The sequence below is a fragment of the Pelobates fuscus genome, chromosome 8 (genome assembly GCF_036172605.1).
Source record: "Pelobates fuscus isolate aPelFus1 chromosome 8, aPelFus1.pri, whole genome shotgun sequence".
NCBI lineage: Eukaryota > Metazoa > Chordata > Amphibia > Anura > Pelobatidae > Pelobates > Pelobates fuscus.
Window position 1 is genome coordinate 38,654,500 of NC_086324.1, and position 12,885 is coordinate 38,667,384.

Genomic DNA, 12,885 nt, shown 5'->3' on the forward strand with positions numbered 1-12,885 from the left:
ATGGTGATCATGGTGAATCAGGGTTTTTCAGAATAGAATTCTTGCAATGCATGTGATTTTCATTCTTAATTCTTTATGTGCATTAGCCAATTAAATGTTCAAAAGGAGCAAAGAGCTAAATGTCTTAGGTATATTGCACCCATAGTTTAGCCCTGTCTGAGTAATGGGTGTTTACTCACCTTATCAAGGGCTTCTTGTACCGTAGCTTCACTTTCATTATCTAGAGCAGATGTGGCCATGTCCAGAAGGAGGATTCTAGGATTTCTGACCAGAGCACGAGCAATGGCAATCCTTTGTTTTTGTCCACCACTCATCTGGCCTCCTCCTTCTCCAACAAGAGTGTCAAATTGCTAAAATGATACAAATGGCATTATATAGAATGGATGATCTTGATGCAGAAATATAAAATGATAATACCTAATTCATATAGGAGTTGTATGAGTGCTCTAAAAAACACTTTTATCCTATTACAATTTCATTCAGACCTGGGTTTGAGGTTAGATGGATGACTAAAAACTGCAAAGTACAGTAGAGAAAATGAAACCCATACTTAACAAATGCTATAGGTTGTGAAGAAGGGTTGATCGGGAGAGCTTCTGCTTTGTCCTTATTAATATATTAATAATTAATTAATATAACATATAGGCCACCTCCTCTGAAAATATATCTAATAGAAGTTATTGTCAATCTGGGTGGTGCGAGAAATATTAATCCTTCCTGGTACCATTCCTGCTCAAAACGATAAAGGAGAGACTTGTGGTGTGAGGACCCCATTCTGGAGGGATCATAGAGTGGGCGAATGGCAGAAAAAAAATGAAGAGATTAATCTATCTTACTGATAAGATAACAGATAAGCCCATTCAATTCTATAATGTCTTTTCTTTGTCCAAAGAACGGAGTAGAGAAGGCATCAAGATTGATGGGCCCACAAAATCGCATCATAATAGGTGTTTTCATAAGCATGGTGAAAGGGGATAAGTATACCTGACCTGGATGAGTCAGGGAGAGAAGACTGGGATTCATTTTATTAGTTTAGTAAATATTTTTATACATAATTAAACATATCACCAGTTTGTTTATTTATCATTGTCTGAAAAATTTGTGCCCAGGTCAAACGCGTCTAGGATTCCCATGTTACACCACTGCCCCCATGTACAGGTTTTATGGTGTTTTGTAAAGTTAAAGGGTCAAATAAAAAACTTGCCCATTTCAGATTTTACACATTAAAATTAGCTTGACCAGGAATGAAAATTAACCACATTGAGGCATACCATTTATAAAAGTAGACAACACAGGGTATTCTCAATGGGGTGTGTCCAGTATTTTTTTGTAGCCACTTGGTCACAAACCCTGGCCAAAGTTAGTATTCATAATAGTTTTTTTTGCATTTTTTTCCTTAAAAAATGCACTTCCAGTGATTATATAATTATAAATTTTGCTGCTCTAAAATACTTAAATACTCCCCCCGCTCCCCCCAGTGGCGGATCCAGAGCCTGATCTCGGGAGGGGCACTTGTAGATTATTTAAAAAAAATAATCCTAGCACAATAACCACTACAGCTCAGTGTAGTAGTTATGGTGCCAGTAGTGCCAGGATCCCACCCCGGAGTAAGTAGTCATACCGTTTAAGAACAGTTTGACAACTTACCTGGGGTCTGCTGGGATATAGGGCATAGGAGAAGTGGTGTGTGTTAGGGGTGAAGTGTGTGTGAAAGGTGCAGTGTGTGTGTGAGCGGTGAAGTGAGTGTGAGTGCGTAAGGGTGGCAGTGTGTGTGTTAGGGGGCAGTGTGTGTATGGGGGCACTGTATGTCTGTGTGGGGCAGTGTGTGTATGGGGGGGCACTGTATGTCTGTGTGGGGCAGTGTGTGTATGGGGGGGCACTGTATGTCTGTGTGGGGCAGTGTGTGTATGGGGGGCACTGTGTGTATGGGGGGGTCGTGTGTGTGTGTTTGGGGCAATGTGTGTATGGGGGGGCAGCAGGGTGTGTAGGGCACTGTGTGTGTATAGGTGTGCAGTGTGTGCGGGGCAGTATGTGTATGGGGCAGTGTTTGTGGGGCAGTGTGTATGGGGACAGTGTTTGTGGGACAGTGTTGTATGGGGACAGTGTTTGTGGGGCAGTGTGTGTATGGAGGCAGTGTTTGTGGGGGCAGTGTATGTATGGGGTCAGTGTGTGTAGTGTTTGTATGTGGGGCAGTGTTATGGGGTCAGTGTGTGTAAGGGGGAAGTGTGTGTATGGGGCAGTGTGTGTGTGGGGCAGTGTGTGTATGGGGACAGTGTGTATATGGGGACAGTGTGTATATGGGGACAGTGTGTATATGGGGACAGTGTGTATATGGGGGCAGTGTGTGTATGGGGGCAGTGTGTGTATGGGGGCAGTGTGTGTATGGGGGCAGTGTTTGTGTGTATGGGGGCAGTGTTTGTGTGTATGGGGGCAGTGTTTGTGTGTATGGGGGCAGTGTTTGTGTGTATGGGGGCAGTGTGTGTGGGGTCAGTGTGTGTATGGGGTCAGTGTGTGTATGGGGTCAGTGTGTGTATGGGGTCAGTGTGTGTATGGGGTCAATGTGTGTAGTGTGTGTATGGGGTCAGTGTGTGTATGGGGTCAGTGTGTGTATGGGGTCAGTGTGTGTATGGGGTCAGTGTGTGTATGGGGTCAGTGTGTGTATGGGGTCAGTGTGTGTATGGGGTCAGTGTGTGCATGGGGTCAGTGTGTGTATGGGGTCAGTGTGTGTAGTGTGTGTATGGGGTCAGTGTGTGTATGGGGTCAGTGTGTGTATGGGGTCAGTGTGTGTATGGGGTCAGTGTGTGTATGGAGTCAGTGTGTGTATGGGGTCAGTGTGTGTAGTGTGTGTATAGGGTCAGTGTGTGTATGGGGTCAGTGTGTGTATGGGGGCAGTGTATGTTGGGCAGTGTGTATGGGGGCAGTGTATGTGGGGCAGTGTGTATGGGGTCAGTGTGTGTATGGGGGCAGTGTGTATGGGGGAGGGGAGGAGGGAAGGGAGGCTTTTTAATAAAAAAAAAAAAAAAAATGTATTTAATAAAATATATTATGTCCCCCCTCCCTTCTTACCTTTATTGAGGAGGAGGGGGGACATTTCTGGATCCCTGGTGGTCCAAGTGGGGAATCCCTGGTGGTCCAGTGGTTCCAGTGAACTCTAGCCCGCGCTCCAGGGCTAGAGTTCACTCTCGCGAGATTTGGAGCGTTGCCGTGGTAACCGCGGCAACGCTCCAAATCTCGCGAGAGGCGGACCCGGAGGAGCTGCTGGTAACAGCTCCCGGGTCCTCTCTCCCTCCCCTGCCGGTCGGCTGTCAGTAATGTGCCTGCGGACCGGGGAGGGAGATCACTGATCTCCCTCCCGGTCTGCAGGCACATTGCAGGGCTGGCACTTGGGCAATGTCAGCCCTGCATTAGCCGGCAGGGGAGAATCTCGGGGGGGGCAATTGCCCCGTTGCCCCCCCCCCTGGATCCGCCAATGGCTCCCCCCAATGTATAGGTTTAATGAGGTTTTGGAAAGTTACAGGGTCTAATACAGGGCTTGCAAATTAAATTCTCTGGAATGTCTGCCTGGGTTGTCAAGTAGGCCCCCTATATATAATTAATAAAAATAATATAATTACATATAAGTTATGTATAACTACAATTAGAATGAAATGATATATAAATAAGTGTATAGTAGATGGTTTTATATGTAAATATATTACTTTATTAATTCTATATTGAGGATCACCCTGCAGGCAATACTGTCAATCAAGCTAATCCGAGTCATGTGTCCCATGATCCCATGACCATATGTCCCATAACTCAGATCGTCTAGACTGGCTGCAGGGGGACTGCCTGGGTTGTCAAGCAGGTCCCCTGATCACGATCGATGCCAAGGGTTAGTATTATGCCACCCTAGCAGCGTTAAAGCTCTTATTTTGTAGGGTGGCAGAGCACACTCTAACGTCGGGAAAGTACAACAAGAATATAAATTAAAACTATCTTATGCTGTATTAACTTTTCAGTATTTATAAACAAAAATATTTATGCATACATTTTGGTAAATACATGTTTTTTTTAGAAATGGCTTAGATTATTAAGATTATTAATTTATAGAAACTTTTTATTTCCCATTATAGAGTCAGACAAAACAATAAGCTTAGTATGAACGTATTTAATTTAATCATTTTGTTTAATTTCTTGTGAATGTACTCTAAAAGTTTTCTTAAAAGTATTATTAGATTATTATTATTATTAATATTATATAAGATATTGCAAAGGTTATAAATACAATATTTTATATCCTGCACCAAATAAAATAACAGGTACATTTTGTTTTTCCTAGAAGGATATCTATATGTTAATCCAAAGACATAAAATTGAGTGTTGCCTTAGAACAAAAAACAATGAAATAGAACATCTAAAAAGAATATTGAATGACACACATAACCAATTATTTAAAAGCAAAAGTGGTGTGTTTGTTCCCCGTCAATAGTGTCACTAATTACAGGTTTTGTAATCTACAATAATCCTTTAATCATGGGTCTGGTGTTCCTCAAATCATCCAATTGATTAATAGCTCTGGACAGGTATAAAAAGACAAGAAATCAGTACAGGTGCATAGCTGTGTAGCTTTGGTTTCTAGCACTTAAGAACTTCAACCTAAGGAGGAGACTGGTGGAACCATGAGACTTCTCTTAATTTCTCTGCTGCTGGGACTGGCAGCAGCATGGCCAATACAGGAAGGTAAGTATAGGCAAAAAATATCTTATCCATTTAGATGTAATACCGTTGTAAATGTATTTTCTATAGAGGTTTATTAAATAGCAGCTATTATCTTTATGTGTGCAATTTTTGAATGGAATATTGTATAGTGTTCTAAACTTATATGCAAAAAGGGCTATTCATCCAGCAGTGAATAAACTGAGAATGGGATTGGTAGCTTAAATTTTTTTTTACCATAATAGCTGAGCTGGACAAAAAGTTTTTATATTTTTTTATTGTTGCTATCATGGCTTTAAATTTTTTGTGTGAAATTTATCGTCTAATTTCTGTCACTAAATGCATTTTGGTTATTGTTTTTCTTTAACCCCTTAAAGACCAAACTTCTGGAATAAAAAGGAATCATGACATGTCACACATGTCATGTGTCCTTAAGGGGTTAAACCAAACTTTGTGTACATAGCATATCTTAAACTAGTGGATTATCTTCTATTGCCAAACATATTGAAAGCCAGAATTTAGATTTCTTATTTTTGCAAAATCTTATAAATACAGACAGGTGGTGTTTCAAATTGTCAATGCTCCTCTGCTGCCCTTCTTCAACCCATTTAATACTCAAATCTAGTATAAACATGTTTCTTTGCATGTATTTTGCAGTATGAAATCTAGTACATAAAGCCTCACTCACATTTATTTATAATCTAAAAATTATTACCAGCCTGTTGAGGAACAAATGTATTTGCCAGAAGCCACTAGTCACTGATATAATTCCTGTATATTTGCTGAAAATATGTGCTCACCCTGACGGTAGAGAAAGCTTCAATGGGTCATATTATTTCTACAGACAGGGCAGGAAGAGGAATGAATGGACTCAGTCATTTCATTCATAGTATTAAATTATCAGTCCAGAGATTGCTTACAATAGCTATAGCAGTTTTAAATACCTTTAATTTAGAAATATATGATTTAACTGTATTTTTTGTATGGTCATTACAAATATGAGGCATTTGATATGTTTTGTTTATTTTTGCCACATCTACTGTATGTGAGAAAAAAATATATTTTTGTTTTTATACTTATACTTCAAATCGTGTGAAATATTGCATTGTACAGGGCACTGTATACTATCTAAAGCTGTTCATTACCCACATTTTGTTTCATAAAAACAAATAAGTGAAAGGTAAAAATTGTGTAAATGTGCATATTTGTAATTAGCTATGAAAAACATTATTGTGTTACGATATGTTTATATGTCAGCTATGCATCCCTTGAGTCAAATAACTGTCATGTTAATATGTTCTTTGATCTCAAAATGTTCAGAAGTAAGAGGGTTAATCCCACAGTTCGTTTGTGCCATATTTACACCAAACCTATGTTTCATCTTTACTTCCCAGTGTTTTTTACTCTTTAATACCACTGACTCAATAGTTAGCTTGTTCCTGGCAAAAGGAGGCACCAGTGCCCTGTGCAAAACCTATGCAATCAGGATCTACAACCTTTGTCCCTCATAAATGGTGACTTAGAAATGCCAACATCAGTGACTTACCCCTGTCATTATATACAGTAAAGAAATCATCACCTCTGTAACACTGATGTAACAACTCTAAGCAACTCTAAACTCTAGAGCGAACATAACATTTTCCGTTCGCGAATGACGAACGCGAATTTCCGCAAATGTTCGCGAACGGGCGAACCGGGCGAACCGGGCGAACCGGGCGAACCGGGCGAACCGCCATAGACTTCAATGGGCAGGCGAATTTTAAAACCCACAGGGACTCTTTCTGGCCACAATAGTGATGGAAAAGTTGTTTCAAGGGGACTAACACCTGGACTGTGGCATGCCGGAGGGGGATCCATGGCAAAATTCCCATGGAAAATTACATAGTTGATGCAGAGTCTGGTTTTAATCCATAAAGGGCATAAATGACCTCACATTCCTAAATTGTTTGGAATAACGGGCTTTAAAACATCAGGTATGATGTTGTATCGATCAGGTAGTGTAAGGGTTACGCCCGCTTCACAGTGACAGACCAAACTCCCCGTTTAACGCACTGCAAACACCGCAAACTGTTGTCAGAGGCAGACACACCAAAAAAATGCCACACTGCTGAGCTCTGCAATGCAACACCATGGCTTTGATCACATGAACTGCTCTCTGCATATTAACTAATCATAAAGTAGCAAGCGTTTAAACATGTCATTATTTCACCTCCTAAAGAGTTTATTGTCGTAGTTCCTTACATGCCTTTACCTTAACCATTCATGTATTATGTTATTCACTAGTCTCATCTCATGGGGAAACTCACACTTGATTTATAACTAGTGGTGGAGCTGCTGATATAAATACACAGTTGATAACGTGCAAGCTACACCCTAAACATGACAGCCATCTTTCACAACAATGTACTGCTATATACTCATACCCTCAGTGCAACTAGCCATGATATACGCACGTTCAGCCTAGCATGCTCAAATATAACACACTTCTGTCTAAAAAAAAAAAAAGAATAAAAAAAAAAAAAAGAATGCAGCTTTCGAATTAATCTAAAATGGTTGTTGTGTAGGAAGTGGGAGGGTCTGGGAGGGAGGGTCTGCTGCTGAATGGCTGGAATGTGTATGCTGACTGTGAGGTACAGGGTCAAAGTTTACTCAATGATGACAAATAGGGGGCGGACCGAACATCGCATATATTCGCCATCCGTGGCGAACGTGAACAAGCTAAGTTCGCCAGGAACTATTCGCCAGGGAACTATTCGGGACATCTCTACTCTAAGTATTATCTGCCTTGTACCTTGAAACTATTTTGTGGTTTTAATTTGCATGTATGCTTCTATGTGCTTTGTTGCAGGAACGAAAGCAACGGAGAAGCATCGCACATGCTTACATTCCTCTGAGAATAATTCTGATTTCAACAATATACATAAAAATCATACATGCATACATTGCTTTATGGATAACACTAATTTCAACAACACTCACAAAAATCACTTACACACCAACAAAGGAGAATTCCATACATGTAACAAGTCACATGTATGTCCATTACCAGCATGTACTAATGAAGAGGACTGTGAAGCAGGGTCTATCTGTAGAAATACCTCCTGTGGATTAAGATGTCTCAAGGATCACAGTGGTAAGTAACATTAACATGGATCTCATAGAAGCCAAACAGAAAATGATCACACTTTCGTTTCCTCTTATCTTCAATGTATAACTAACAATTGTTATATATTTAATATAAATATACAGCTATATGCTCATTTAATTTCCCAAGAGTTCAACATAGACTCCCTACCCTACAAAAAAACACTTCACTTAGCATGCCGGAAAGTGTACACACTGGTCAAGAAGCATGGAGTTGTATAAATTATTTTGACACACGCTATCACAACATAGACAGACAACACAGAGTCATCAAATGTTGGTCCGTAGTGATAGAAAACACTGTATGTAATTAACTCTCACAGATGTTAAAGCAGTACCTTAGTATCAAAACTTCTTGGACTGTACCAGAAATGTGTTCAAAAGAGCAAATCTATCTATCTATCTATCTATCTATCTATCTATCTATCTATCTATCTATCTGTCAATTTGTCTGTCTGTCTGTCTATCTATCTATCTATCAGTCAATTTGCCTGTCTGTCTGTCTGTCTATTTATCTACCTGTCTCTTTGTCTGTCTGTCTATGTGTCTGTCTGACTGTCTGTTTGTCTTCAAGGGATTTAAATGCATTTTTCAAATATATCTTACTATGTCTAATTAATTCTATCACAAAGAATCAATTGTAGAGCAATTTCGGTTTTAGGGACTGACATTTCAATACTCTGTTACTCATTGTCTGACTTTCTTTTTGGCATTATATCCTTCAGTAGTTTTCACCCATCTAATAAGAAATTATTGTATGTTCTGTTGCATGATAAGGTAAGCTTGTAGTATCTTTTAGATTGTTGAATATATTTTGTGTGAAAACTGTAATGCTAACCAATAATCCACTTGTGAAAATAGGGCTGTATATGTAGCTCAACAAATATAACATGGATATAAGTATTTTTTACTTCTGCAATACTGATGTGACTTGTTCTTTTCATAGATGTTATTTGAATAATTGTCATCTGCACAATGGACTTGGCAGTTGGCACACAAATTTCATTTGCAAACTAGATAGCATTTCAATGATTGCTTTAGCCAACAATCTAACTTGAAAAAGTGCAAGGTGCTTATTTAAAACGGCAACAGTAATATAATCTATGGTCTCCTTTGACTAGGTATTTATAGTGTTATTTACTAAGATGTTTACATTATGATAATATATTATTTACTAAGATGGAAAACTTTGCCTTTGTAGCTATGCACTTGCAAAAGAATGGAGAACATACACATCAAGACCCAAAGAGTCTCCTAAAGAGTCATCAATGGGTTGCTAAAAACTACACACATCAAAATGAAAGAAATGAAACAGGAGCACATAACAGTTTGAATAAAAAAGGCAACATAAGGAAGGGAAGAGATGTACATGAAAATAGCCATAAAGAAGGTCATACAAACCATAATGAGGGACAAGAAGGGAATAAGCAACCCTCACACAAAGCAAGGATGATGCGAGATGTTAAGAAATCACATCGAGGAAGACAAAGCTCAGAAGAGAGTGAAGAACAAGGGTCTGCAGAAATGGAATCAGTGGAATCGGATGAACAGGAGGAGCAAGAATCTTCAGAAAGTAAAAAGTCGTTTGAAAGTGAAGAACAACAACTGGAAGAAGACGATAGAAATGTGGAGGAAAAAAGACAAAGACAATCCTGCCAGGGTAAGAAGGCACCTAAAAGAGGAAGACGAAATGCCAATAACAAACCACCTAATCCGGGACATAAACCAGGGAATGGAGTAAAGAATGGACTGCATCCTGGAGCAAAAAGTAACCATAAAAATAATGGCAGACACCCAAGAGATCTAAGTAACCATGTTGATGGAGAAGGAAACAACAAAGGTAAATAAAAGAAACCTTTAATGTTTACTCTCATAGAACAGAAATAGGAAATTGATAAGAATGACAGTAGATAGAGGTTGGAAAAAACCACTATTTTCTGATAGTTTACAATATACCAAATGACGTGTACATTTTTCATGCCATTGTGTATCTATAACTAAGAAGATAATGGTGTTTGCACCCACTTTAGTAGTAATAGGAATACATTTTGCAGATGGAACTATGTTAAACATGGCAACCAAGTCTACACTGACTTACAATGAGAAAGCACCGGGAAAATCGTGGCAACCATAACCAGTACAGTTGGCTTTAGTGATTAAGATGATTGGAGTTTTCCTTTAATGACATAGTGGCAATACTAGAGGGTGTTACTATAAGTTTCACTATGGCATGAAATATACTTAGGGATTGTTTCTAACTCTGCATATTGCACCAAAATCTATATTTAGAATTCTAATAAACTAGTTACCTACATGGCACAATTTGTGTCCATTTCAACACCCAGTCTTGTAATATTAACACACTCACAAGTTATGACAAAAAGTGTGATCCTCTTCAGTAGTCCACCAATATTTGTAGACACATCATCAGGCTAAAAGTTTAATTTGTTAGCTGGAGAGTTACTTTTGGCATGTGTGCAAAGTTAGTGAGTGAATGTTACAATATAATCTTGATATAGACACTACTATTTTATTGACTTGCTTTACAGGTCTACGCAACAAACATAATGAAGATTTAGGGCAACATAATAACAAGTCACGCTCACATAAAAGAAATCAAAACGCACATCATCACAAAGAAAGCATTCAAGAGGAGAAAGAAAATAAAACAGAAGTCAGTAATGGTACAAACCCAGGAAAAAAGCATAGACATCATTCAGAAGACAAAACAAAGAATGGAGAAAGGGAAGGTCGACAGCCAGGAGAAAGAGAAGGCCAGGAAAACAAGAAAGTAAGACCAGCACGAGATGTTGAGGGTAAAAATCCAGGACAAAAGAATAGTCATCATTCAGAGGGTAGAAAAAAGACTGGAGAAAGGGAAGGTCAGCAGCCAGGAGAAAGAGAAGGACAGGAACCAGCAAATAATAAACATCACAATAAACGAGGGAAGCGAGATGCCAATCCAGGAAGTGAACCAGGGAAAGGAAAAAAGAATGGACAGCAGCCTGAAGCAAACAGTAACCATAAAAATAACGGCAGACACCCAAGAGATCTAAACAACCATGTTGATGGAGAAGGAAACAAAGAAGGTAAATAAAATAAACAAAACCTGTAACATTTACGCTCATAGACTAGAAATGGAAAAATTGAGAAGAAGAAGCAGTAGACAGAGGTCGGAAAAGAAACAATATTTTCTGATAGTTTACATGTAGATCTATAAACTAATTTTCTTTCCACATTTCATAGTGAAATAGGCGTGACTGAATAATATATCTGATATAACTGAAGACAAAGCTGAAAATATACTCTAATTTAAAAAAAGAAAGTTACAGCACAGCTTTCACATATAAAGGTTCATACACAAGCCGTGCACGTATTTCCTCCCACTGTGTATCTATAACTAAGTAGATAATGGTGTTTGCACACTTTAGTAGTTCTAGGAATACATTTTTCAGAGGGATCTATATTAAACATGGCAACCAAGTCTACACTGACTTACAGTGGAAGAGCGCCAGGACACTTGAAGGAACCGTAACCAGTACAGTAGGCTTTAGTGATTATGGTGATTGGAGTGTTCCTGTAACAACATTGTGACAGTACTATAGGGTGTTGCTATAAGTTTCAGCATGGGATTAAATCATTTTTGGATTGTTTCTAACTTTGCACATTGCACCAAAATCCACATTTAATTTTTTTTCTTTTTTTTCTCTTGACTCTGATAACTAATTACCTAAATGCCAATTAAAATGTAAATTTCAATGCACAGTCTTATAATTTCACAAAATCACAAGTTATGGCAAAAAGTGTGATCCTCTTTAGTATTTCGCTAATATTTGTAGACACATCATCAGGCTAAACAGTTGTTAGCTGGAGAGTTACTTTTGGCATGTGTGCAAAGTTAGTGAGTGAATGTTACAATATAATCTTGATATAGACACTAATATTTTAATGACTTGCTTTACAGGTCTACGCAACAAACATAATGAAGATTTAGGGCAACATAATAACAAGTCACGCTCACATAAAAGAAATCAAAACGCACATCATCACAAAGAAAGCATTCAAGAGGAGAAAGAAAATAAAACAGAAGTCAGTAATGGTCCAAACCCAGGAAAAAAGCATAGACATCATTCAGAAGGCAAAACAAAGAATGGAGAAAGGGAAGGTCGACAGCCAGGAGAAAGAGAAGGCCAGGAAAACAAGAAAGTAAGACCAGCACGAGATGTTGAGGGTAAAAATCCAGGACAAAAGAATAGTCATCATTCAGAGGGTAGAAAAAAGACTGGAGAAAGGGAAGGTCAGCAGCCAGGAGAAAGAGAAGGACAGGAACCAGCAAATAATAAACATCACAATAAACGAGGGAAGCGAGATGCCAATCCAGGAAGTAAACCAGGGAAAGGAAAAAAGAATGGACAGCACCCTGAAGCAAACAGTAACCATAAAAATAACGGCAGACACCCAAGAGATCTAAACAACCATGTTGATGGAGAAGGAAACAAAGAAGGTAAATAAAATAAACAAAACCTGTAACATTTACGCTCATAGACTAGAAATTGAAAAATTGAGAAGAAGAAGCAGTAGACAGAGGTCGGAAAATAAACAATATTTTCTGATAGTCTACATGTAGATCTATAAACTAATTTTCTTTCCACATTTCTTAGTGAAATAGGCGTGACTGAACAATATATCTGATATAACTGAAGACAAAGCTGAAAATATACTCTAATTTAAAAAAAAGAAAGTTACAGCACAGCTTTCACATATAAAGGTACATACACAAGCCGTGCACGTATTTCCTCCCACTGTGTATCTATAACTAAGTAGATAATGATGTTTGCACACTTTAGTAGTTCTAGGAATACATTTTTCAGAGGGATCTATATTAAACATGGCAACCAAGTCTACACTGACTTACAGTGGAAGAGCGCCAGGACACTTGAAGCAAAAGTAACCAGTACAGTAGGCTTTAGTGATTATGGTGATTGGAGTGTTCCTGTAACAACATTGTGACAGTACTATAGGGTGTTGCTATAAGTTTCAGCA

The 12,885-nt window shown here is 38.6% G+C and overlaps 2 protein-coding genes across 2 annotated transcripts in view; one reads left to right on the forward strand and one right to left on the reverse strand.

The window, feature by feature from the left end:
* Positions 1-12,885, reverse strand: part of LOC134571444 (bile salt export pump-like) — a 59,361-nt gene that overhangs the window by 20,026 nt on the left and 26,450 nt on the right. Inside the window, exon 16 of the mRNA XM_063429697.1 lies at positions 180-350. Coding sequence (XP_063285767.1) covers positions 180-350 — 171 coding nt within the window. The remainder of the gene's footprint in view (positions 1-179; positions 351-12,885) is intronic.
* On the forward strand, positions 4,586-12,381 carry LOC134571445 (GATA zinc finger domain-containing protein 14-like). Its single transcript, XM_063429698.1, has 5 exons — positions 4,586-4,722; positions 7,547-7,831; positions 9,044-9,682; positions 10,392-10,931; positions 11,807-12,381. Exons 1-5 carry the CDS (start codon positions 4,662-4,664, stop codon positions 12,352-12,354), a joined length of 2,073 nt encoding a protein of 690 aa, XP_063285768.1. The 5' UTR covers positions 4,586-4,661; the 3' UTR covers positions 12,355-12,381.

What these genes read in the sequence shown, in the direction of transcription:
- LOC134571445 (XM_063429698.1), top strand. Translation starts at nt 4,662, where the DNA reads ATGAGACTTCTCTTAATTTCTCTGCTGCTGGGACTGGCAGCAGCATGG. An exon ending in AGCATGGCCAATACAGGAAG is followed by an intron (nt 4,723 to 7,546) that starts GTAAGTATAGGC and finishes GCTTTGTTGCAG; the next exon opens with GAACGAAAGCAACGGAGAAG. An exon ending in TGGAGAAGGAAACAAAGAAG is followed by an intron (nt 10,932 to 11,806) that starts GTAAATAAAATA and finishes CTTGCTTTACAG; the next exon opens with GTCTACGCAACAAACATAAT.